General features: G+C 39.7%; 1 protein-coding gene across 3 annotated transcripts in view; it reads left to right on the top strand.

Moving 5' to 3' along the window:
* The first annotated feature begins 11129 nt into the window (after positions 1–11129).
* TBCE (tubulin folding cofactor E) overlaps positions 11130–27673 on the top strand; it is a 67753-nt gene continuing 51209 nt past the window's right edge. The window contains exons 1-3 of one of the 3 annotated variants that reach the window (XM_070568583.1): positions 11177–11270; positions 17937–17999; positions 26355–26487. In XM_070568583.1, the coding sequence (XP_070424684.1) occupies positions 26388–26487 (100 nt within the window). In that variant the 5' untranslated portion in view covers positions 11177–11270; positions 17937–17999; positions 26355–26387. Of the gene's footprint in view, positions 11271–17936; positions 18000–26354; positions 26488–27673 lie in introns of all 3 variants that reach the window. The other 2 variants (XM_070568574.1, XM_070568586.1) reach the window with 2 other exon arrangements.

Genomic DNA, 27673 nt, shown 5'->3' with positions numbered 1-27673 from the left:
GTGCTCCAAATCCTAGACTGGGTAGTCAAGACAGGGCACAATGTATGCCGGATTAATTGTTTGACAGACCTTAAGGATGACCTCAGGGGTGCCCAAGGAGGATGGCCTGATATTTAGTTAGACGTCCTCTGGTCACCCATTTATGTCCCTTAGTTTGTAACGCGGCTTGCACCTGATGGGGAGCCATGACTGTTAAAGGTTGTCTCATAATTTAGAGGCCTCCTCAACTGATAGAGCTGTAGCTGCTACAGCCGTTAAGCAGGCTGGCCATTCCAAAGCCACCGAGTCTAGAGTTTTTGAGAAGTGTGCAACAATTCATGTCTCTGGGCCTAATCTTTGAGTGAGGGCACCTAGGGCCTGGCCCTGCTTGAAAAGCAACATAAAGAGTAAAAGCCTTGTTGACATTAGGCAGAGCCACGGCTGGGGCTGAAGACAATTGCTGTTGAATCAACCAAAAGGCCTTTTCCTCCTTTTGTGTCCATTCCAGAGGTTCCATATCAGGTCCTCTGGGTGCTTCATATAAAGGCTTTGCTATTACCCCGAATTGAGGAAGCCATAAACGACAGAATCCTGCCATACCCAGGAAAGTGCGAAGTTGTCTTTTTGTCTTTGGTGGTCTGAGTTCAAGGATAGTCTTTTTCATATTTCTAGAAAGTGCCTGGTGTCCTGGGGTTAAACCATAGCCCAAATAGGACACCTGCTGTTGTGAAATTTGTGCCTTTTGTGGGGACATTCAATATCCCCAATATTCCCATTGGGCTAAGAAATTAAGTACAAGGACAGGATTGTAATCAGAATCCTCCTTTGTGGGACTACAAATAAGAATATCATCAACATATTGTAAACCACCCATGGGGAGTTTGACGTCCAGTAGGTCCTTGCCCAGGGCACTTCCAGACAAGTGTGGGCTATCCCGAAAACCTTAAGGGACAACTGTCCACGTCAACTGGGTAGGAAGAGCTTCACTAGGAAACTTCCACTCAAAGGCAAATAAAGCTTGGGACGTTTCATCCAGAGGAAGACAAAAGAAAGCATCTTTAAGTCCAGGACTGTAAGCCAATTAGAGTTTTCTGGAAACTGCAAAAGTATAGTACATGGGTTAGGCACGATGGGGTGATGGGAACAGTGGCTTCATTAATTAGGCGAAGGTCCTGGACCAAGTGATAATCTCCATTTGGCTTCTTTACAGGCAAGATAGGAATATTATAGGGAGACTGACCTCATTTAAGGAGGCCGTGACTGAGCAATTTCAATATAAGGGGTTGTAGTCCTTCAGTTGCCTCTGGGTTTAAAGGGTATTGCTTCTTATGGGGTACAGGAGAAGAGTCCTGCAGGGTAATAGAGACTGGCTGTGCTGTTAGAACTCTTCCTGGAAGGGGGCAGTCCCAAACCATGGGATCAACTGCTTCCCATATATGGGGTGGAATATTAGAGGGTATCTGGGAAACAACAATGAGAAGTGTTGGACTTATACAGAACCATAAGATAATAAATATGTTGTTTTAAGCCACTAAGATTGTGGTAATTTGTTAATGCAGCAATAGGAAACTAACTGGAAAAGCTCTGTACTTGTCAACACAGACGGTTGGAGTGATAAATGTGGATGTAAACAAATTAATTGATGGTCTGTAAATGGAAGAGGGCATCCCCCCCAGACCTCTTTCTTCTACCCCAAAGGGCAAACTAAATCATCATTGCCAGGTATTTATTCCCAAGCAAAAAAATAAGATGTCTTCCCTAGGGAACTAGAAGTAAGTTTTGAGGAGAATTTGAGCAACTAGTGAAGATGTTGGTGCCAAAGAGCTGCACTCTTCTACCTGGCATTTGGGAGTCTTCCTGTCTGCTCCCTTCCCCCTCCCATGACAATCACACTTACCAGACAGCCTGCCCTGCCCTCATAAGCTAAGTTCCCATTGGCTCCCATCTAGCATTTCTACTGCCTCATTCTGTGACATAAATGGACAACCAGAGATTCCCACACATTTGTAGAACACCCACAGTATAACAGAGAAAGACTATTAAAAAAAAAAAAAAAAGCAAAAACAAAACGAAACAAGAAAAATGTAGAAAAATTTAATTTAAAGGAAACAGGAATAATTAAGGGAAGAGAGAACACCTCAAACAAAAAAAGACAAACCATAATCTGTAAATACAGTTGGCCTCTGTATCCAGGGATTCCACATCCTTGGATTCAACCAACCAAAGATAGAAAGACCTAGGATGGTTGCTTCTGTACTAAATATGTATAGACTTTTTTCCTCACCATTATTCCCTAAATAATAGAGTGTAACAATTATTTACATAGCATTTACATTGTATTAGGTATTATAAGTAATCTAGAGATGATTTGAAGTATACAGGAGGATGTGCATAAATTATATGCAAATATTACACCATTTTATATAAGGGACTTGAGTATCCATAGATTTTGGTTCCCTAAAGTGTCCTGGAACCAATCCCCCTTGGATACCGAGGGACGACTGTACTATCATTGGAGAGACTTGAGAAAATATTGAATTTAATCTACGGCAGATGTTGTTGTCATTCAACAGTCACCCAACAGTCATTCTTTACTTCTTCCTTTTGAAAAGAACCCTGACATTTTCCTCATGTTGCATGGCCATGTTTTCCAGGGGAGGCAGTATTCTCTCTTCCTCAGGGCGGGGGGGGGGGGGGTCAGTCTTTTTCTCTTTAGGCCTTCAACTGATTGGATGAGGCCCACCCACAGTATGGATGGTGATCTGCTTTACTCAAAATCTACAGACTTAACTGTTAATCTTTTCTAAAAGATACTTTCACAGCAACATCTACAAATAGTGTTTTACCAAATATCTGGGTACCATGGCCTAGCCAAGTTGACACATAAAATCAGCCTTCACAACCAGAAAGCCAAGAGGAAAAGTTGCACATCAGAAGGTGCCAAAAGTTCATAAGAAGAAGGCTGGAGGGAACTTTGCATGATAAACATCTGCCACTTGTGAAGCTCCCAGTGGAAGGATGACTCCTCCTTGTGATGGAGCTGGGAAGAGGACAGATCTGGAAGAAGATTGTAAAATGTTAGAATGAGAGAATTAACTTTTGACTTCTTTTTCTTGTATAAACCTTTTTCAGAATGTCCTTATGAACAATTATTCATAGCCTCAACTCCTGTGGTGTCTAGTTAGACACTATGAAATCAAACCTCCTGAAACGGATTGGGCTGAACTGATCTCGATCTTCTTTCAAGTTACCCCACAACTCCAAAGGGCTTCTGTACTAAAATAGGTGTCATGGTCCCAGTAACAAAAATCAAGAAAGTAGGTATAGTTACTAAAAGAGTATATAGCACAAGAAACGTAGTAGGCAAGGACAGACATCACAGAGGGAGCAATCATAGGACTGAGGAATCCAGGAAGGAAGAAGAGATGAGTTAATTGAAAAGACAGAGAGTTCTAGACTTAAAAGAAATGAAGAAACTCTCCGAGAATTATCAGACACAATTAGGAGATGCAACGTAAGGATTATAGGTATACCAGAGGGAGAAGAGAAGGAGAAAGGGGCAGAAAACCTATTCAAAGAAATAATGGCTGAGAACTTCCCAAATCTGGTGAGGGAGATGGATCTTCAGGTGACAGAAGCCAATAGATCTCCAAACTTTATCAATGCAAGAAGACCAACTCCACGGCATATAGTAGTGAAGCTAGCAAAAGTCAACGACAAGGAGAAAATATTAAGGACAGCCAGGCTAAAGAAACTAACCTACAAAGGAACCCCCATCAGGCTATCAGCAGATTTCTCAGCAGAAACTTTACAGGCTAGAAGAGAGTGGAATGATATATTCAAAAATCTGAAGGACAAAAATCTACAGCCGAGAATTCTCTACCCAGCGAAAATATCCTTCAAATACGATGGAGAAATAAAAACTTTCCCAGATAAACAAAAATTAAGGGAGTTCATTGCCACAAAACCTCCTCTTCAGGAAATCCTCAGGAAAACCCTCATTCCTGAAAAATCCAAAAAAGGAAAGAGGCTACAAAACCAAGAGCAGAGGAGATAAGTAGAAGGACAACAACAGAGAGTAGCAGCTCTACATCAGAACAGATTAAACCATGGGACGAGAAACAAAGGAAACTGAAGAAAACCGGAAAACAAGACACAAAATGGTAGTGGTAGGCCCCCACGTCTCAATAATCACTCTAAATGTAAATGGATTGAACTCCCCAATCAAAAGACACAGAGTGGCAGGATGGATCGAAGAACAAGATCCAACAATATGCTGCCTCCAGGAAACACACCTCAGCCCCAAAGACAAACACAGACTCAGAGTGAAGGGATGGAGAACAATACTCCAAGCTAATAATGAACAAAAGAAAGCAGGTGTCGCTATACTAATATCAGACAAGGTAGATTTCAAAGCAAAACAGATAAAGAAAGATAAAGAGGGACAGTATATAATGATAAAAGGGACTCTCCACCAAGAAGACATAACACTTATAAATATATACGCACCCAACACAGGAGCACCAAAATTTGTAAAGCAACTCTTAATAGAACTAAAAGAAGACATCAACAACAATACAATAATAGTAGGGGACCTCAACACACCATTAACACCAATGGACAGAACATCCAGACAGAAAATCAACAAGGAAATAATAGAATTAAATGAAAAATTAGACCAGATGGACTTAATAGATATATATAGAACACTTCATCCAAAAACAGCAGGTTACACATTCTTCTCAAGTGCACACGGAACATTCTCAAGGATTGACCATATTTTGGGAACCAAAGCAAACATCAATAAATACAAGAGAGTTGAAATAATATCAAGCATCTTTTCTGATCATAACGCTATTAAACTAGAAATCAACTACAAGAAAAAAGCAGAGAAAGGTGCAAAAATGTGGAGACTAAACAACACGCTTCTCAACAAACAATGGATCATTGAAGAAATTAAAGAAGAAATCAAATATTATCTGGAGACAAATGAAAATGAGAACACGACATACCAAATCATTTGGGATGCAGCAAAAGCAGTCCTAAGAGGGAAATTCATCGCAATACAGGCTCACCTCACTAAACAAGAAAAAGCTCACGTAAGCAACCTCAAACGACACCTAACAGAACTAGAAAAAGAAGAACAAACAAAGCCCAGAGTCAGTAGAAGGAGGGAAATAATAAAAATAAGAGCAGAAATAAACGATATTGAAACAAAAAAGACAATAGAAAGGATCAATGAAACAAAGAGTTGGTTCTTCGAAAGAATCAACAAAATTGACAAACCCCTAGCCAGACTCACCAAGAAAAGAAGAGAGAAATCGCAAATTAATAAAATCAGGAATGACAGAGGAGAAATCACAACAGATACCAATGAAATACAAGAGATCATAAGAGAATACTATGAAAAACTATATGCCAACAAATTGAACAACCTGGAAGAAATGGACAAATTCCTAGACTCCTACAATCTCCCCAAACTGAATCAGGAAGAAATGGAGAATCTGAATAGACCAATCACAAGTAAGGAAATAGAAACGGTAATCAAAAACCTCCCCAAAAACAAGAGTCCAGGACCAGACGGCTTCTCTGGAGAATTCTACCAAACATTCAAAGAAGACTTAATACCTATTCTCCTCAAACTGTTCCATAAAATTGAGAAAGATGGAGAACTCCCTAACACATTCTATGAAGCCAACATCACTCTGATCCCCAAACCTGACAAGGACAACACAAAGAAGGAGAACTACAGGCCGATATCACTGATGAACATAGATGCAAAAATCCTCAACAAAATTTTGGCAAACCGATTACAGCAATACATCAAAAAGATTATACACCATGATCAAGTGGGATTTATACCAGGGACACAGGGATGGTTCAACATCCGCAAGTCAATCAACGTGATACACTACATCAACAAAATGAAAAACAAAAACCACATGATCATCTCAATAGATGCAGAGAAAGCATTCGACAAGATCCAACACCCATTTATGATAAAAACCCTCAGTAAAATGGGTATAGAAGGAAAGTACCTCAACATAATAAAGGCCATATATGATAGACCCACAGCCAACATCATACTCAATGGACAAAAGCTGAAAGCCATCCCTCTGAGGACAGGAACAAGACAAGGGTGCCCACTTTCACCACTCCTATTCAACATAGTACTGGAGGTGCTGGCCAGAGCAATTCGGCAGGAAAAAGAAATAAAAGGAATCCAAATAGGTAACGAAGAAGTAAAACTCTCGTTGTTTGCAGACGACATGATCTTATACATAGAAAACCCCAAAGAATCCACAGAAAAACTATTAGAAATAATCAACAACTACAGCAAAGTAGCAGGGTATAAAATTAACGTGCATAAATCAGTAGCATTTCTATACACTAACAATAAACTAACAGAAAAAGAACTCAAGAACTCTATCCCATTCACAATCGCAACGAAAAGAATAAAATACCTTGGGATAAACTTAACCAAGGAAGTGAAGGATCTATACAATGAAAACTACAAGACTTTCTTGAAAGAAATAGGCGATGACATAAAGAGATGGAAAAACATTCCTTGTACATGGATTGGAAGAATAAACATAGTTAAAATGTTCATACTACCTAAAGCAATATACAGATTCAATGCTATCCCAATCAGAATCCCAAGAACATTCTTCACAGAAATTGAACAAACAATCCTAAAATTCATATGGGGGAACAAAAGACCGCGAATTGCTAAAGCAATCCTGAGCAAGAAAAACAAAGCCGGCGGAATCAGAATCCCCGATTTCAAAACATACTACAAAGCTACAGTGATCAAAACAGCATGGTACTGGTACAAAAACAGATCCACAGATCAATGGAACAGAATTGAAAGCCCAGAGATAAAACCACACATCTATGGACAGCTAATCTTCGACAAAGGAGCAGAGGGCCTACAATGGAGAAAAGAAAGTCTCTTCAACAAATGGTGCTGGGAAAACTGGACAGCCACATGCAAAGGATTGAAAATTGACCATTCTTTTTCACCACACACCAAAATAAACTCGAAATGGATCAAAGACCTAAAGATTAGGCCTGAGACAATAAGTCTTTTGGAAGAGAATATAGGCAGTACACTCTTTGACATCAGTTTCAAAAGAATCTTTTCGGACACTGTAACTCCTCAGTTGAGGGAAACAATAGAAAGAATAAACAAATGGGACTTCATCAGACTAAAGAGCTTCTTCAAGGCAAGGGAAAACAGAATTGAAACAAAAAAACAGCTCACCAGTTGGGAAAAAATATTTACAAGCCACTTATCCGACAAAGGGTTAATCTCCATAATATACAAAGAACTCACACTGCTTAACAACAAAAAAACAAACAACCCGATCAAAAAATGGGCAGAGGACATGAACAGACATTTCTCAAAAGAAGATATGAATATGGCCAATAGACACATGAAAAGATGTTCATCATCGCTAATCATCAGGGAAATGCAAATCAAAACTACACTAAGATATCACCTTACCCCCGTTAGATTGGCAAAAACATCCAAAACCAAGAACGACAAATGTTGGAGAGGTTGTGGAGAAAGAGGAACCCTCATACACTGTTGGTGGGAATGCAAACTGGTACAGCCACTATGGAAAACAGTATGGAGATTTCTCAAAAATTTAAAAATAGAAATACCCTATGACCCAGCCATCCCATTACTGGGTATCTATCCTAAGAACCTGATAACAGATATCTCAAGAGTCCGTTGCACCCCTATGTTCATCGCAGCATTATTTACAATAGCCAAGACGTGGAACCAGCCTACATGCCCAGAAACTGATGATTGGATAAAGAAGATGTGGTATATATACACAATGGAATACTACTCAGCCATAAAAAAAGACGAAATTGGCCCATTCACAACAACGTGGATGGACCTCGAGGGCATTATGTTAAGCGAAATAAGTCAGTCAGAGAGGGACGATCTCTATATGACTCCACTCATAGGTGGAAATTAGTATATTGAGAAGGAGATCTGATCGGTGGTTACCAGGGAGAAGGGGGGGTGGGGGGAGGGTACGAAGGGGGAAGTGGTGTACCCACAACATGACTAACAAAAATGTACAACTGAAGTCTCACAAGCTTGTAATCTATCATAACATTAATAAAAAAAAAAAAAAGGGAAAAAAAAAAAAGACAGAGAGTTCTTAATCTGGGATACATGGGCTACTTTGGGGCCCATTAATGGATTTCAAAGGATTAATTAACTCCTTGAAACTATATGCAAAACTTGCATGTATGTGGATAATTTTCATCAGATTTCCAAAGTGATCTGTAACTCCCTGTCCAAAACGAAAAAGAAGAAAGAAGAAGAAAAGAGAACCACCGGACTATCTGGTTTCAACGAGCGAACCATCAAAGTATAATGCAGCAGAGAAAGCCAACGGGATACTGACTGAAAAATGTTCATCGAATATGGCAATTAGGTCTTTTCTTTGAAGAATCATTTAGCTTTGATCCTTCAACTTCCTTTCCACTTCAACTCACTCCAGTCTGGCTTCTGAGGCCACCACTCTATCAAAACTGCTCTTGTCAAGGACACTGACATTTATCTTGCAAAATCTAGTGAGTAGTTCTCTATTCTCATCTTACCTGACTTCTCGGCAGCTGAGATCCCCACAGTCTTCCAGTTTTGCTTATACCTCTCTGGTTTAAGCTACCATTTTCTTTTGGTCCTAGATGAGATGACTGTAGTAGCTTGTAACTGACCTCTCTGCTCACTCTCTTCCCTCTTAACCCTCCCTCTTCCTTGCCTTCCCAGTCCTAGGAGGATCTTTAAAAACTGTGAGTCAGTATTTCCCACATCAGGATCTTCACATTTGCGATTCCCTAGGCCTATGATGCCTTTCCTCCAGTTCTTTTTTTTTTTTTTTTACCTTACTGCATCCTTCTTATCTTGCAGCTATCAGTTCAAATGTCACCTTTAAATTTATCCTCCCCTTGCCTCCCTATATTAAGTTGGTTACATCTTATCATAGCACCATCTATTTCCTTTATTGCACTTACATAATCTGAAATTATCTTATTTATCATCATCTGTCTCATACCATTAAAACATAAATTTATCCAGGACTGGAACATCGCATCTCTTTTTTTTTTTTTAAATGATTTTATTTTTTTCCTTTTTCTCCCCAAAGCCCGCCGGTACATAGTAGTATATTCTTAGTTGTGGGTCCTTCTAGTTGTGGCATGTGGGACGCCGCCTCAGTGTGGTTTGATGAGCAGTGCCATGTCAGTGCCCAGGATTCGGACCAACGAAACAGCCACGGGGCCAGCCCCCATCTCATCTCTTTTTGATGGCTAGATCTCCAGTGCCTGAAAATAGTGTTTGGTGCAGAGCTGGCACTCACTAAATATTTACTTAACTCACGAATGATGAGACTCAAAATGGGTTGCATTACAAATATTCAATATTTTAAGTTTGAGCTATTTTTCTGAAATGTTTAAATATAATTTTTACAACAAAGGGGGATAATTACCCTATCAATGTATGCAGTAGAGAAATCAAGGGACATGGAGACTGAGAAACCATCTTGGTAATTTGAAGTCACTGGTGACATTTGAGAAGGTAATTTTGGAAGAATGGGAGAGAGGAGAGAAGTCAGAAGGCCAGGCTGAAAAGGATTAAGTAAGAGGGAGGTGAGGAAGGAGAGGAGCAGAGAAAACACTTCAAGCAGGTAACACAGTTGAGGCTGCAGTATACAGGATCAGTGTGAACAGAAAAGGACTGAAGGCAGAGCAGGATCATTCTTTCACTCTAGGCAAAACTGGGCAAGTATCGTCACAATTTAGTGGCGAGAAGAAAGCATTTTACAAAGAAAAGGAAGATTCATGCTTTCTAGATCTGTGGTGGGTCTGGTCTGAATTTGGTGGATGCCAGTAATTTTCAAGAACTATAGTCATTCTCTGCCAAAAGGTAATTTAAAAACTTTCAAGTTAAAAAGTCCACAGCTCTTTTCAGGGCACAGATGAGTGTCAGTAAATAATTCACCTTTATTCTGCTTCAGTTTTTGTCTACGTTGGGGTTAAAATTGCCCTCCAACCTTAATTAATACTGGAGGCTTGGTCAAAATAAATAGTGATAAAGCCCATCAGAGACAAGCCCATAGTCTAACAAAGTTAGGTTTATTAACTTGCTGAAACAAGGGAGACCACACAGCAGAGGAACTGGGGCTGTCTAACTAAAAAAAGGGAAGAGGCAGGGATAAGCATAGGATTTGGCGGAGGGTGGGTAAGAATTAAGCAGGCTCAGGCCTGGGCTATGAAGCGGACTCCAAGGTCTTTTATCCTTGAAAACTATCAAGTTAAAATACATGTGGACTGTTACATCTGAAAACCTCTTATCTGAAGCTCTATACCTGGACTGGAAAAATGTCAAAAGGACCTACATGCCTCAGCTCTGCCATGGAGGAGCGGGATGTTCCATTCTCACTGATGGGATTTCGAACAACGAAGCTTCTGAAAGTCTTGCAGAACGACGTTTCTCAGTGTGTCCTTTCATTAATCAACAAAAGCAGTTTTTACAGATTCACAAGGGGTAGCTCTATGTATGGAAATTCTGCTCCACGCTAACATTCAGCGTGAAGGCTACCTCCCCGAAGTTTTATTCAGTTTCCCGTTGGTTGGGTTAAAGGCCTCTTATTTCTACCAACAATGACAATACTACGATAGGTACCGTAGGCTTTAATTATGTATCCAACCCCGTTGCTAAACGTTTACTTATGCGTCATCTCATGTGATCCACACAACAAACCATGAGAAAACTGACAAACTAACGTCTGTGATTTTTCTTTTATTGCATTTACTTTCCTTCCGCCTTATACTTTAGCTTTTTTTTTTTCCAGTTTTTGAGGCATCGACACTGTATTCTTCTTCTCTGCGACCACCACATGCCTCCTACGTGGCAGACTCTCAATAAACATGGGACTGAATCTCATACAGGACTTGTAACTCGCTTTCCTGAGAACAAGAAACCGGAACAGGGGCGTCCAGCGGCTTCTTCTGTCACCCCGGCTTTCGGGTCAGTCGGTTGGGCAGCCAATGGGCGAGGAGCTTGGCCGTGTTTCGGCAGGCTCACCAAACCTCCGGCCGAGACTCGCGGACAGATCCGGAGAAGGCACAACGCCGTCGCTCACTCCCGCGGAGGCGGGATTTTCCGTCTTCTTAAAGAAGCATTTCCGGTCACAGCCGGAAGCTTCGCTGTGGAACAGAGCGCGCAGGGGGCCGCGGTTTAGACCATCCCGGCTATCCCGGGGCAGGTGAGCTTCGGAGGGTCCGGGGAGCTGCAGGGTCCGAGCGGTCCCGGCTGGGCTGCGGCCACTGCGTCTCGTTGCACTGCCCTCGGTCTTTTTTTCCTTTGCTGGCAACTTCCCAGGTTGCCAGAGCCGGGCTTTGCTTCCCCCCTGCGTCTTTGACCAAACCCAGACGTGCGGGCTGGAAGGGAGCGCGGCCGGGCGGGCTGGATTGGCAGCGCGCCCTGCCCTTTACAGACCAGCCTCACTGACTTGTCGATTTGGGAGAGGGGAAATTGGTACAGGCGGCCGACGACTTGGTGTCAGGTTAGAGACACGGCCCTGGCCTTCCAGATCATTTCATATTTGTGATGAAGGAGACAGAACGTTAAGTGGGTGGAGAACATTTAAAATTTTTACATAGTGCTTACTACCGACTGGGGACTATTCTGAGTTGCGGGTGGATCCAAATGAGGGTGTGACATCCCTGTCCCCGGAGAAACAACAGTCCCGTTGGGAGGACATGGTTCACAAGTGCCAAACTGTTAAAGACGGAGGAGAGAGAGATTAAGAGAGCAGAATTCTCTTTTGTCTGACGTTAATATAGCCGTGGCTGCGGTCATTTGATGTTTGTCTCAACTTTCCCCATCTGTTCAGTTTTAACCTTTCTGTGTGCTTTTATAAACAGCATATCGCTGGGTGGTTTTTTTTTTTAAATCCAAGTCGACAGTCTCTACCTTCTGACCGAGAGGTTTGTTGTACTTACATTCATTGTCACTACTGAGATAGTTGTTCAGGCCAAAACCTTTGGAGTCGTCCTTGATTATATGTACTCTTTCACATCGCACATATGATCTATCAGTAAATCCTATGGACTCCGCCTTCAGAATCTATCCAGACTCCCACACGCTTCTCACCCCCTTCTTGTCCACGGTAGAGTCATCACTCACCTGGATCACTCCGGTCGCCACCTATCTAGTCTGCTTTTTCTTCTGTCTGTTTTCATCACAGCATCTAGAGTGATTCTCCTAAAAAAAAAAAATCAGATTATCTCCCTCCTCTCAAAAATTCCTCCAAGGAGTACTCATTTCACTCAGACACAACACCAGAGTCTTTAGAGTGGCCCCCAAGGTCCTGTGTGATCCAGTCCTGCTTTACCTCTGACCTCATCTCTCTTTATTTTTTTTTCTTTTTCTTTTATTGAGGTCGCATTGGTTTATAACATGATCTCGTCTCTTGCTAGTCTCCCCTTTGCTTTACTATAGTGCCTCCTCGAGCACATCCTAGCCTTAGGATATTTGCACTTGTGGTTCCTTTACCTGAAATGCTCTCCCCCTATATGTCCACATGGTTCAATCCTGTACCTCCCTCTTAGTTTTTTGAATATTACCATCTCAGTTAAGCCTTCCCTGACATATTCTTCCTTTCCATCTCCATTGCACTCATTGTCCTCATCGTCATAGGACGTGCCATGTGATTTATTCCTTTATCTGGTTTATGCTTCCCCCACTAGGATAGAAGCTTCATGAGGGCAGACATTTTTCTGTGTTTTGTTTACTGCTGTGTCTCTAGTGCTCACCATAACATAATGGTTGAATGAATGGATTTTGGCTTTTCTACCATCTTAGACTTTGTAATTTCTGTGATTTTTTTCTCTCTTTTTTTGGATTGAGGTTTTGTTTTGTTTTCTCTCTTCACTTTTTCCCTTCTACTTGTTTGGAAGATACATTACTCTATATACTCTATTTCAGTTCGTATAGTGGTTAACCTTTTAATTTTAATTTTTAATTTTACTGTGCATGCTTAATTGAATCCAGTTCAATCTTAATTGAATCTTAACCATGAAGAACAATGGTCTTTTTTTTTTACCTTTAAGTTACTGATTTTAAACATGCTTCCTGGATCATCTCAATACTTAATTATTTTTGTAAGATATAAATGTTCAACAATAAAATTAGTGGTTGTTACTATTCTCTGGTGGTTTTGATTTTTTTCTTTTTGGTTTATTAAAGTCAGTTTATCATACATCTTAATAGAATATTTATTGTATACTTAGCACTTAAAAGCTTATTTTTTGAAAAGTACCCTACCTTAGCATTTTTCTGGAAAATGTGCAAGAGAACCCATTAGAACACAATATGATAGACATACTATTAAGTGTAAAGGTAGGTAGGTATTTGAAAGTGTGTAGAGAAAGGGCACAGACTTATAGGTTCATTAATTTATTTTATTCTCTTTCAGATGTTTTGTCATTGGGTTTGGTGTAGATTTAAGTCATTGGTGTTTTAGAGAGCAGACATGCCTGCAGCCTCTTCAGAAATGCCTAAAGCTTTTCGAAAGAGGTACTTAAAATGATGTGAGGGGCCGGCCCCGTGGCTGAGTGGTTAAGTTCACGTGCTCCACTTCGGCCCAGGGTTTCGTAGGTTCAGATCCTGGGCATAGACATGGCACCACTCATCAGGCCAGGCTGAGGCGGCATCCCACATGCCACAACTGGAAGGGCCCACAACTAAAATATACAACTATGTACCAGGGGGCTTTGGGGAGAAAAATGAAAAATAAAATCTTTAAAAAAAAAAATGATGTGAGATGACTCAGTATGTGAGGGCAAAGGAACTACTGTGAGGATGTAGTACAAACTGGGACACAGGCTTTGACATTAGGCATGAAGTGCATAAAAGAACAGCAGGACATCATGCTAAGTGAAATAAGCCAGTCACTGAAAGATAAACACTGTATGATTGCACTTATATGAGATTCTAGGTAGTCAAGTTCGTAGGAACGGAAGGTAGGGGCTGGGGAGAGAGGGGTCTAGGGAATTGTTTAATGGATGTTGAGTTTCAGTTTTGCAGATGAAAAAGTTTTGGTGATTGATTGCACAACAATGTGAATATATTGAATGCCACTGAACTGTGTACTTAAAAAGGGTTAAATGATAACTTTTATGTGTATTTTATCACAAAAATTTTTTTAAAAAGGATAGCGGATAGGTTTGTTTAAATTTCGTCTAGATACTAGAAAATTGTTACATTTTGGGTGGTAATTTAAGAGCAAATGACGTTTTTGTCCTCAAATGTTTAAAGGTATTCCCACATTCTGTATGTCGTTCCCAGCATGAACCTCCAGTCAGTGAAAACCTGTTGTATTTCCCCATCTGGAAAGTTTGTTCTCTTACTCTCTGCTGCCCATTTCTAACAGCTTAACCAGGGCATGGTTTCCACATGCAGCCTTCTCCCTCTCTTAACCCACATGGTTCTCCTCCATCACTGGATTTGATCCTTGCAGTCCTAATTTTAGGTCTTAATTTTTCTTGTTAGTTGTCTCTCCCAGTTAGACTGTAAGTTCCCTAGAAAGGCATGTCTTCTACTTCCTTCTGTTCTTCGTGACAGAAAGATTAACGAGTGTGAGGACTTACAGCTTGTTAGTGCCTGAACCTGCCTTACTCCCCAGAGCTCCTAAATCTCAGTGAAGTGTGTTTCCTGTTGGTGTTGCGTTTTCTATTTGATAGGTATCAGTGTGTGAACGATATTTCAGATCTTATACCAGTTATGTTGGTGCAAGTTTGGACAAACGTTGGGGAAAGATTTAGGAAAATAGATTTAGAAAGATAATAGAATCCATATTGAAAAATCTATTATTAATTCACAAAGTGGCAGTGTTTTGACCTTTTCTCTTGTGCATCAGACATCTTTTTAGACCTCTTGGTTAAAGAAGGTAGGAAATGTGGTAACTGATACTGGAATCCATACCTACTGCGAGCAGTAGCCTTATTGTCATTAAACCTGCCCAGGTCAGCAACTATCATTCTGACCTTATAATATATTGCTTTGGATTTATGGAATATTTTTCCTTTATCTAAATATAGAATCTAATTTATGATCTCAGTGGCCAACATTTGACTGTTTACTATATATCGAGCACCTCCACGTGTAATAACTCACTTAGTTCTCACAACAGCCCTATGAAGTAGGTCATAATATTATCTACATTTTACAGATGAGGAAACTGAGATGCAGGTTCAATTACCCAGTGTGCCATAGCTAGCATATAGTGGGAGAGGTAGAATTACTCTCTAGTAGACTGGCTGCATATAATGCATATGTGGGCATTTCCATATAACGTTAAATAGGAACAAATATGACCTAACTTTTTATGTATTTTTCGGAAATGTATTTTATGTGTCTCTCAGTTGCTGAGAACAAAACCCAGCTCAAACTTGATGTAAATTAAAGAAGGAATTAGGAATGCGTTTAACCGGGCTAGTGAAACTCTTTAGGCATAGCTGGTTCAACTCTGCTTTCCTGTTTGGCCTTATTTTCAGACAGGTTTTTTCCTCAGAGTGACACAGGTATCCTTTAGCTATTCCAGTTTTAAGTGGTCCTTTTGTTTTAAGGTCTTGGGAAAGTGAGAAATGGATCCTCTTTTCAACAGCCCATGTATTTCCTAAAAGATTGGGTCTCTTTGGGTTAGCATCTTCACACATGGGCCAACTGCTGTTTGCAAGGAAACAGAGGTGAGGAGTCATCAGATTGGCCGTCCTGGGCCACGTGTCCACTCCCCACTTCTGCAGTGGGTGAGTGACAGCCCACAAAGCAGAGAGAATGAACTTCGCAAAAGGGAAGATGCTCGGCTAAAAAAGGCAGAAAATAGGTGAGAACTATTTCAGTAGTAGTTAGAAGTTCGTAAAAATCTTCAATTAGAAGATACCTTGAGAGTTCCTGGACATCAGGTAAAGAACATCTCCTGGGCTCTGTACAGGTAATCAGACTCCAACTTCCTGATGAGAATGAAGTTCCACTCTGCTCTTGTTAATTGCCCCTGATCCCCAGTCTTGTGACTTGTACCGTGTTTCTTTGACCAGGCTTCCTAGATGCAGACTTTAGGTTTCTGAGAAACATCCACTTGGACTATCCATTATTATGCTCTCCCCACTTTTAGGGAGAGCCATCAATGTTTTCTTGAATCCATTGATGCTATATATTAAGCTTGACCTCCCTCCAGTCTGAATTTCTGGTGGTCATGAGTTAACCACTGAGATGTATCCCCTCCCATCTTTTATTCCTAATAGGCATATATAATAACTCAGATCCTGGCCCATCTCCTTCTTTCTTGTCTTCCCAGGTAATGATCAGCTCCATTCTAAAGTATTCTGCCTCTCATAGGAATTGGGAAAAATAATTTCCAATAGGAATCAAGAAAACTTGACTGAGAAGAATGGACACCAAAATTTTATAAAGAAGGAAAAAAATTGCTCACAAAACTGTTGAAATTGTATGCTATTGAGAAGGAAGAGTGTGATGTATAACCAAAGTATTGGAGGAAATAGCCAGAAGATTTTAGGAAGAGAGATTGTGGCAAAAGTGTGGTCTCTGAACTGGTGGTCTCAAGTTTCCATTCCAGGAAGATAAATGCAATACCATAAGTATCACTGAAATTTGCTGGGATGGCCTCATTGGAGTGGACATATTATGTCTTTCTTCAAAACAATCCAATACAAGATATGAGAAATAAAGAGTGTATATCAGGAAAATATATATACTTGTTTGGAGCCCAAAGCAGTGGCATTTGGGTGAAAAACACAAGTGACAAAAGGAATAAGAAGTAGGAGAGATCTATAGGGTTTGCTATAGATCCTTTGGTAAGACAGAGAATAAGGTGGTTGGTCTCCTAATACAGATTATAATAGTGGCACAAAAATAAGAGTTGTGATCTTAAATTCTGCTAAGAAGCCTGTTCGTTTCTCAGGAAAAGACCTGATTTATATATATATATATATATATATATTTTTTTTTTTTTTTTCTCCTTTTTCTCTCCAAAGCCCCCCGGTACGTAGTTGTATATTCTTAGTTGTGGGTCCTTCCAGTTGTGGCATGTGGGATGCCGCCTCAGCGTGGCCCGACGAGCAGTGCCATGTCTGTGCCCAGGATTCGAACCGACGAAACCCTGGGCCGCCTGCAGCGGAGCGTGCGAACCTAACCACTCAGCCACGGGGCCAGACCCCTATATATATATATTTTTGGGCCATGTAAGTTCCCTGGAAGAAACAAAATGAGAGGAAACATTCCTTGGGTTTGAATTCTTATCAACAAGGAGGAAGAAACAAGTGAAGTGGAAGAACCTGAAGTATTGTGGGAAAAGAAACTCTGTGATTTTTGAGAGTTTTCCTAAATGAATAAAATGTTGAATATAACCAAACTGCTTCCTTGGGCATTAGGAAAGTGTGTGTATGTATATATATATATATAGTGTGTGTGTGTGCGCGTGTGTGTGAGGAAGATTGGCCCTGAGCTGACATCTGTTGCCAGTCTTCCTCTTTTTGCTTGAGGAAGATTGTCCTTGAGCTAACATCTGTGCCAGTCTTCCTCTGTTTTGTATATGGGATGGCACCACAGCATGGCGTGATCAGCACTGTGCAGGTCTGAGACTGGGATCTGAACCGGCGAATGCTAGGCCACAAAGTGCATAAACTTAAACTGCTACGCCACTGGGCCAGCCCCATAAATCCTGAACATTATTAAACTTGAAAAATGGAAAGAAAAGTATAATGAACACTCATATACTCATTGCCTTTATTTAATAATTGTTAATATTTTGCCTTTGCTTCATCTTTTAAATTATATTTAATGTAGTATAAGAGATGACAGAAAAATGGCAGATTGATTCAGTTTTTTATCTTTTGTTATTTTTATGCAGAATGATTCCTGACTTGTCCAAAAAAAAAAAATCTCGTTAAAGGCATGTTGAAGATAAAAAGAGGTAGGATAATATTTGGTCATTTTGACTTAGTCTCCGTTCCAAAAGAAATTACATCTGGTAATTTATGAAAGAACTGGCAAATATGATTGCAGAAATTCCTGTCTATATTCTTTGAGGAGTAATGAAGGGGGGAGTTATAGCTTCTAGGAAAGATATTCTGTGAACCTTTAAAGAAGTAGTAATCCTGAGGAACTAGGAAGAGTGTAGTGAGTCTTGCTAAATTTACCTCATTTTTTGGTTTAGATTGTGATTCCCTGGCAAGCTAGGGAAATTTGTAGAAAAGAGTGCATTATTTCCTCCCAGTTTTCATCATCATTCTCCTCTTTTTCCTCCTCCTCATTATTATTAATAGAAAATATAGCAACTACTTGTTTCAAAAATATTCACTCAACTCAGAAGTTTGGGTTAAAAAGTGAGTGTCCCTTCCCTTGCCCGTTCCTGCTCTGTCTGGTTGACGGAGCTTGTTCCCTGGCTGACCGTGTGTTTGGATTTCAGTGAAGCGTTTCACAGAGTTCGTGATATTCTTGAATGTGAGCTGGGAACAGGAGGATGTGTAATTAAAAAGGTTTACCCGCGGTTTGTATGGGTTTGTCTGTGGTTGGGGTCTTGTAATTCTTTTTTTGCCTTCGTTCTTATAAAAATTGCACAAGATAAGGCTGAGAGAGATAGTTAATGTGGTGGATTATTAGATGTTTAATATATATAAATGTGAAGTTGTCTATTTATACGTAATATTATAATGTATTAATTCCTGCTTCAAAAATTAGTTGTACAAGTACAGGATACAGAAGATCTGATTTGAAAGTTTTTGATGGCAATTCGCAAGACTTTGTAGAAACAAATAAGTAGATTTTCTCTTGGTGTCAGTGTCAATAATTAACTTTTTATTTTATTTTATTTTTTGAGGAAGATTTGCCCTAAGCTAACATCTGTGGCCACTCCTCCTCTTTTTTGCTGAGGAAGACTGGCCCTGAGCTAACATCCATGCCCATCTTCCTCTACTTTATATGTGGGACGTCTACCACAGCATGGCTTGACAAGCAGTGTGTAGGTCCGCACCTGGGATTCGAACTGGTGAACCCTGGGTCGCCAAAGCAGAACATGTGAACTTAATCACTGTGCCACTGGGCTGGCCCCTAGCTTTCTTTTTCTTTTTTTTTTTTGGTGGACAGTTTGTCCATTGCTTTCTAGACTTTTAAACATATTTATTTACTTTAAATAATTTTCTCAAGAATTTTTCCCAAGGGAATACTTCAAAGCACAGTAGTAATTTAAAAATGAAAAATGTTTTTAGATGTTTTCTTTGGGATAGTAAACAAGGAAAACACACCAATAGAGAAATGAGTAAGTAAATTGTAGTATCTGCATGTCAACATTAAAGTGATTAATATGATGATTCTGTGGCTGTATAGAAAATGTTTACAGAAAGGTAATAAAAGAAATAGAACAGAAATTGCATATCTATCTCACTTGTAATAAAATTCTATTTACATGTTAATGAAAATTGAAAGGGCATTTGAAACTAGTGAAAACTATTTTTTAGGGTAATATATTGAAATTTAAACATTTCAATTTTATGATTAGAAGGTGATAGTAACATAAAAATGGCTGTGGAATTTATTTCATTGTAATCTTAATAGTAAGCAATAGTCTTTCCCATGAAAAGGGGGAAAGGTGACTGTAATATTAGGCTACATTATTAGATGAATGATGTTCAGACCATTGAACCCACACACAGGTCACGTCACATTTGGAATGTGGTTTTCAGTTTTAGGTATTGTATTTTAAGAAAAGAATCAGTAAATGAATTATGAGGGAGAACTTGGAATTCACATGAGGATGCTTTAAGGAGCTGGGAATGTGTACCCTGGTAAAGATGTTGAGAGGTGGGGACAGGAAGAGGAGAAAGGAGATATAATAACATAATGGTGACCTTCAAACATTTAGATGTCACCCTGGAAGGAGAGTAGTTTGATTCTCTATAGCTGTGGAGGTCAGTACAAAAATCAGGGGGTGGAAATGATAGAGAGGTATATTTCATCTCTCTCTCTCTTTTTTTTTTTTTTTTTTTACAGATTTTATTTTATTTTTTTCCTTTTTCTCCCCAAAGCCCCCTGGTACATAGTTGTATATTCTTCGTTGTGGGTCCTTCTAGTTGTGTCATGTGGGACACTGCTTCAGCGTGGCTCAATGAGCAGTGCCGTGTCCGCACCCAGGATTCGAACTGACGAAACACCGGGCTGGCTGCAGCGGAGTGCACAAACTTAACCACTCAGCCCCGGGGCCGGCCCCTCATCTCTTTTTAAAGAACTGTTATCTTACAGAGTCACTGCAAAATTAAATGGGCTATCTCCATTAGGAAGTGAGCATGTGTATTTAAATGAAAGTCATTCATCTTAACCGAGGCTTGGTTGGCACCTGGGTGAACCTAACCAAGGAACAGTGACATGCACTCACGTTTAGGCAATTAGGAGAAGGCCCAGTGCAGGAAACTAGAGAAAATCTAACTAGGTGAGCAGCTGACTTCAGGACAATTTGACTAGACACTAAGATGGGGGGAGGGTCTGGGTTGGGGGTGATCAAAGTGGTGGTGTTGGCAACAGGCAGTGGCGGTCCAGGGTGGGCCAGTAACTGGCATCGAGTGGGTCTGACAACAGGAAACCGACTCATTGGGTGACTGGCCACAGGGAGAGAGTAAATGCTTTGGAACCAAGGCATAGGTAACTAAGACAAGGATCCAGTTCCTAATCCTCACAGAAGATCACAGTATCAAAAAACAGATTATGAGAAGAATTAAGAGACTAGCAGGATCATCAAAAATATTGACTTGATGTGGAGCCAATTAATTGCTGACCTTAGATACCTTATACCTAGTGATCTCAGGCCCTGTGGGCACAGCATACTTGTGAGAATGAAAAGAATGGCTACTAGAGATCAAATAGGATCAAGAACGTGAAGGATGTTAAAATTCATGAATTGCTAAGACATATTGAAGGAATAATGAAAATGATCCTAGTGTCTTCATTCCTCATTTCTGCTGTTGTGCCACTGGTTTCCCTACTCAGCAGTTGACCACTGCCCTGTTCTTCTCCCCAAGTTGTTCTCACTGTTAGCCTGGTCTACAAGGTGGTACCCTTTGGACTGAGCTGGTTGTTAAGTTTCTGGGTTTGGGTGACCCCCATGCACTCTAGTTCATGGAACCAAGATCCGGCCTACTGCTTTAACTTCTTGTAGGACTGGAACTCTACAGTGATCTTACTAGTTTCTCTCCTCAGGGACTAGAACTGCGCATCTGAACACAGGCCTGTGAGTAGGGCCCTACCGAATGACCAGACCTCTTAGCTGCTGCTGTATCTGAGCTGACCAGCACATCGCTTCCCCATGCCTGCCTCTACCAGCCTGTTGATTTTACCCTCAAGTCATCTGAACTCTGATTTTTCCCACCAAGTTTAGAGTCTGGGATGATTTCTCTTTTGCTTTTTAATCCTTCTGGGTAGGTTTAGATCTGGATCTTGGCCCCTTCCTGACTGCCCTGTCCTCCCATATGTAAATCGTCAAAATTCAGCCCCATTTTGAAATAGGGTTCTTCTCACAAAAATTGGGAAAAATGTTTTTATGAGACACTAGAGACCCTGATTGAAAGAACCGAATACTGAAGTTTGAGAAGAGAGAAAAATGTTCAAATTATTCTGTTGTATGGGAATAGGAGGTCAAATGTGACACAGACAACTCCAGTAATAGAGGAAATGTCTACTATTTCTTTAAAAAAGGATAACATAAAGGTGGAGAAGTAATAATACTAGAGACCTCAGCCATCCACGTGTTAGTAGAACTTACGAGTAATCAAGAATGTGATTTTAACCCAAGAAGGTATGATTAGCAGTACACAGTTTTCTTATTTTATACACGTTATATGGTAATATTATTAAAATAGAACTTTGTTCAGTAGTTCTGTAACTTGTGGTCATTTCAAAAATCTTTGCACTGTAACATTGATAACTTTTTATAATGGAAACTAAGTTACATTTAGACAAAGATGCGGGTATGGCGGTAAACCATACTGTGCTAGCAGAAGGAACACAAAGTTTTGTTTTTTTTTAAGATTATGATAGTTAACAACCTTGTGAAATTACAGTTGTACATCATTATTAGTCATGTTGTGGGTACACCACTTCACCCCTAGTGCCCTCCCCCCACCCCCCCTTTCCCCTGGTAACCACCGATCAGTTCTCTTTGTCTATATGTTAACTACCACCTATGAGTGGAGTCATACAGAGTTCGTCTTTCTCTGTCTGGCTTATTTCACTCAACATAATACCCTCATGGTCTATCCATGTTGTTGTGAATGGGACGACTTTGTCCTTTTTTATGGCTGAGTAGTATTCCATTGTATATATATATATATATATATATATATATATATATATATATATATATATACACACCATTTCTTCTTTATCCCATCATCAGTTGCTGGGCACTTAGGTTGGTTCCATGACTTGGCTATTGTGAATAATGCTGCGATGAACATAGGGGTGCATGGGACTTTTGGAATTGCTGGTTTCAGGTTCTTAGGATAGATACCCAGTAGTGGGATGGCTGGGTCATAGGTATTTCTATTTTTAACTTTTTGAGGAATCTCCATACTGTTTTACATAGTGGCTGCACCAGTTTGCATTCCCACCAATAGTGTGTGAGGGTTCCTTTTTCTCCACAGCCTCTCCAACATTTGTCACTCTTGGTTTTGGATATTTTTGGCATTCTAACAGGTGTAAGGTGATATCTTAGTGTAGTTTTTGGTTTGCATTTCCCTGATGATTAGTGATGATGAGCATCTTTTCATGTGTCTATTGGCCATCCGTATATCTTCTTTGGAGAAATGTCTATTCATGTCCCCTGCCCATTTTGTGATTGGGTTGTTTGATTTTTCGTTGTTGAGTTGTGTGAGTTCTTTATATATTATGGAGATTAACCCTTTGTCGGATAAATAACTTGTAAATATTTTTTCCCAATTAGTGGGCTGTTTTCTTGTTTCAATCCTGTTTTCCCTTGCCTTGAAGAAGCTCTTTAGTCTGATGAAGTCCCATTTGTTTATTCTTTTTATTGTTTCCCTCATTTGAGGGGTTATGGTGTCCGAAAAGATTCTTTTGAAGGTGATGTCAAAGAGTGTACTGCCTATATTCTCTTCTAGAAGACTTATTGTTTCAGGCCTAATCTTTAGGTCTTTCATCCATTTTGAGTTTATTTTAGTGAATGGTGAAAAAGAATGGTCGATTTTCATTCTTTTACATGTGACTGTCCAGTTTTCCCAGCACCATTTGTTGAAGAGATTTTCTTTCCTCCATTGTAGGCCCTCAGCTCCTTTGTCAAAGATTAGCTGTCCATAGATGTGTGGTTTTATTTCTGGGCTTTCAGTTCTGTTCCATTGATCTGTGCACCTGTTTCTGTACCAGTACCATACTGTTTTGATTACTGTAGCTTTGTAGTATGTTTTGAAGTCAGGGATTGTGATGCCTCCAGCTTTGTTCTTCTTTCTCAGGATTGCTTTAGCAATTCAGGGTCTTTTGTTGCCCCATATGAATTTTAGGATTGTTTGTTCAATTTCTGTAAAGAATGTCCTTGGGATTCCGATTGGGATAGTGTTGAACCTGTAGATTGCTTTAGGTAGTATGGACATTTTAACTATGTTTATTCTTCCAATCCATGTGCATGGAATGTCTTTCCATCTCTTTACGTCGTCATCAATTTCTTTCAAGAAAGTTTTGTAGTTTTCATTGTATAGATCTTTCACTTCCTTGGTTAAATTTATCCCAAGGTATTTTATTCTTTTTCTTGCGATCGTGAATGGGATTGTGTTCTTGAGATCTTTTTCTGTTAGTTCATTGTTAGTGTATAGAAATGCTACTGATTTATGTATGTTGATTGGTACACAAAGTTTTTAAACCCTAGTCTCACAGGAGCTCTCTGCAGCCTCTGGTACTGTTGCTCCGTTATTCCTACTGTCCTTGGATTCCAAGACGCCAGCAGTCTGGTTTTGTTTTATCCTTTCTGGCTTTTCCTCCCCTGACTTCTTCTTGGGAGTTTCATCCCTCTCCGTTTTAAATGTTATATTTCTCCAGGGTTCTGTCATCGATCCTCTTTTCTTTCCACCTAATACACTTTTGATCTTATCTGCTTTCGTGGCATCAGTTATAAATTGTGCTGATGACTCTCAAATACACATTTCGAATGCAAAATGTCTTTTGAACTAGAGACCCACGTCCATCATGACCTCAAACTCACTGTCTTCCCTCCCAAACGTAAGCCTCCCCTTGTATTAGTCATTTTGGTGTGTGGCACCACCATTTACCCAAGAAAAAATATTGCCAGTCTTCCTAGTCTTCTGTTTTTATCATTTCTATCCAATTAATCACCAAACCCTGTTGATTCTAGCTCTTAATTTTATGTACAATCTATACCCTTCTCTCAGATCCAGCTGCCACTAAACTGTAAGCTTCTGAAGCAGAAATCCCACGTGTGGTTTACAACAATGTAAGGTCCAGCACAGTGGTTAGCATTAGTCGGTGCTTAGTGTGTGTTGAATGAGTGGATGGAGGTCAATGCCTTGGCCCAGGCTCTCATTGTTTTCACCTGAATTACAGCAAGATTTCTCTAAGTGGCCACTTTGCTTCTTACTTCTTTTCAATGTATTGTCTATACTGCCACTGGCATGAAATATCTAAAATACAACTTTTTAAAATCTGTAAATATTTTAATGTGTATTTCTAAAAGATAGTCTTTTAAAAAAAATCATAACTATTATAACATTATCGCAGCTAAAAATTTAACAATTATTCTTTTTTTCCAAAATAAATAGGCTTTTTATTTTATTTATTTATTTATTTTTTTTAAGATTTTATTTTTTCCTTTTTCTCCCCAAAGCGCCCCCGGTACATAGTTGTATATTCTTCGTTGTGGGTCCTTCCAGTTGTGGCATGTGGGACGCTGCCTCAGCGTGGTTTGATGAGCAGTGCCATGTCCGTGCCCAGGATTCGAACCAACAAAACACTGTGCCGCCTGCAGCGGAGCGCATGAACTTAACCACTCGGCCACGGGGCCAGCCCCAAAATAAATAGGCTTTAAAAAAAAAATTTCTTTTAAAGATTTTATTTTTCCTTTTTCTCCCAAAGCCCCCCAGTACATAGTTGTGTATTTTTAGTTGTGGGTCCTTCTAGTGGTGGCATGTGGGATGCCGCCTCAGCATGGCTTGATGAGCGGTGCCATGTCCGCGCCCAGGATCTGAACCGGTGAGACCACTGACCGCCGAAGCAGAGCGCACGAACTTAACCACTCAGCCACAGAGCTAGCCTCTAAATAGGCTTTTTATTAGCCTTATTGGAAACAGTTATTCTTAAATATCAAATATCTAGTCAGTGTTCAAGTTTCAATTTTCTCATAATTTCTTTATTTTTAAAATTATTTACAGTTTTTAAAAATTAGGATCCAAATAAAGTCCATACATTGCATGTGGTTGGCATATCTCTTAAGGTTCTTTTATTTATTTATTTATTTATTTGAGGAAGATTAGCCCTGAGCTAACATCTGCTGCCAATCCTCCTTTTTTTGCTGAGGAAGACTGGCCCTGAGGTAACATCCATGCCCATCTTCCTCTACTTTATATGTGAGACGCCTACCACAGCATGGCTTGCCAAGCGGTGCCATGTCTGCTCCTGGGGTCCGAACCTGGCGAACTTCGGGCCACCGAAGCAGAACGTGCGCACTTAACTGCTGCGCCACCGGGCTGGCCCTTAAGGTTCTTTTAATCTCTCTGTTCTTTCTCTATTCTCCTTTCCTTCCCACCCCTTCCAGTAAGTGAGAGAACAGACAAGTCATGTGATGTGAGCTAACTGGAGTTAAACAAGATTTTAAAATAGATTCGATTATCAAAATATAGTTAGACGGTAAGTAAAATCAAATTATGGAAGTATGATACTTAAACCTATTAGGTTCTTCTCTTCACCAAAATATGAAAACTAAATTGGTCAGGAGCGTTGACCTCATAAATATCTACATGAAGATAAAAGAAATTTTTCTGAAGAATTTTGTTAAGTGGGACTGGCCTGGTAGTACAGTGGTTAAGTTCACACATTGTGCTTCAGTGACCCGGGGTTCGCTGGTTCGGATCCCAGGTTTGGACCTATGCACCGCTTGTCAAACCATGCTGTGGCAGGCGTCCCACATATAAAGCAGAGGAAGATGGACAACGATGTTAGCTCAGGGCCAGTCTTCCTCAAGAAAAAGAGGTTAGCTCCAGGCTAATCTTCCTCAAAAAGAAAATTTATTAAGTTCTTATCACTGGTGTCATTTTCTTCCTAGATCTCCTCATCTTTTGGATTCTGGTACATTATAATGAATGACGCTTTGACGTCAGATGTCATTGGTCGAAGAGTTGAAGTTAATGGAGAACATGCGACAGTGCGTTTCTTCGGTGATGTCCCTCCAGTGGCAGGTAATTTATGATTTTATGTGTGTATGTATATGTATTTATTTGTAATTTTTTCCGTGTAGACTTCTCAGTAGTGCTTTATAACCAATTTTGAAGAAACTAACAACCAATTTATAGGTGCTACCTATTTGCAGTTGTTTTATTTGGGTGACAATATCCTATGGTATCTATGGTTTTATTTAATTATACACTTATCAAATTATTTAGTGTTGCTTTTTATATTAATTCAACCTTAAGATATCTCCTGAGTAAACTTTAAACAATAACAAAAAATCTTGAATTCTCATACTCCTAAACTCAAAAACTAAGTGACTTTTTGAAATTTCTTTTGTCATTAATTCTTTAATTTGTATTTAATGTAGTTTAAATTGATATAAATATGATTTTGTGTTCTGTTCACTTTTGGTATTTATCTGTGTTTCTACAGCATTATTTTCCTGGTATTCCTTTTTTTTATTGAGATATAATTGACATTTAACATTATATTAGTTTCAGGTGTACAACATAATGATTTGATATTTGTATCATATTTGATGAGAACTTTTAAGATCTATTCTCTTAGCTACTTTCAAAGTTACAAGTATACTTGTATATTTTTGTATATTATATACTTGTATATTGAAAGTATACTTTAAAATATACAACACAGTACTATTAACTGTAGTCACTGTGCTATACATTGCATCCCCAGGACTTAGTTATTTTATAGCTGGAACTTTGTACCTTTTGACTCCCTTCACCCATTTTCCTCACCTTCCACTGTCTGCCTCTGGAAACCACCGATCTGTTCTCTGTGTCTATAAATTCTTATTTTTTTTTAGATTCCGTACATAAGCAAGATCATATGGTATTTGTCTCTCTCTTTCTGGCTTATTTCATGTAGCATACTCCCCTCGAGGTCCATCCATGTTGTCGCAAATGGCAAGATTTCCTTCCCTTTTATGGCTAAATAATATTACATTGTGTGTGTGTGTGTATATATATATATGTATGTGTGTGTATATATATACACCACATTTTCTTTATCCTTTTGCCCATTGATGGACACTTAGGTTGCTTCCACGTCTTGGCTGTTGTAAATAATGCTGCAATGAACAAGGGAGTGCAGATATCTTTTCAAGTTAGTGTTTTTGTTTCCTTGAGATAAATACCCAGAAGTGGAATTCTGGATTCTATGGTAGTCCTATTT

The sequence above is a fragment of the Equus przewalskii genome, chromosome 1 (assembly GCF_037783145.1).
Source record: "Equus przewalskii isolate Varuska chromosome 1, EquPr2, whole genome shotgun sequence".
In the NCBI taxonomy this organism is placed as follows: Eukaryota; Metazoa; Chordata; class Mammalia; order Perissodactyla; family Equidae; genus Equus; species Equus przewalskii.
This window is presented reverse-complemented; position numbering and strand designations above follow the sequence as displayed.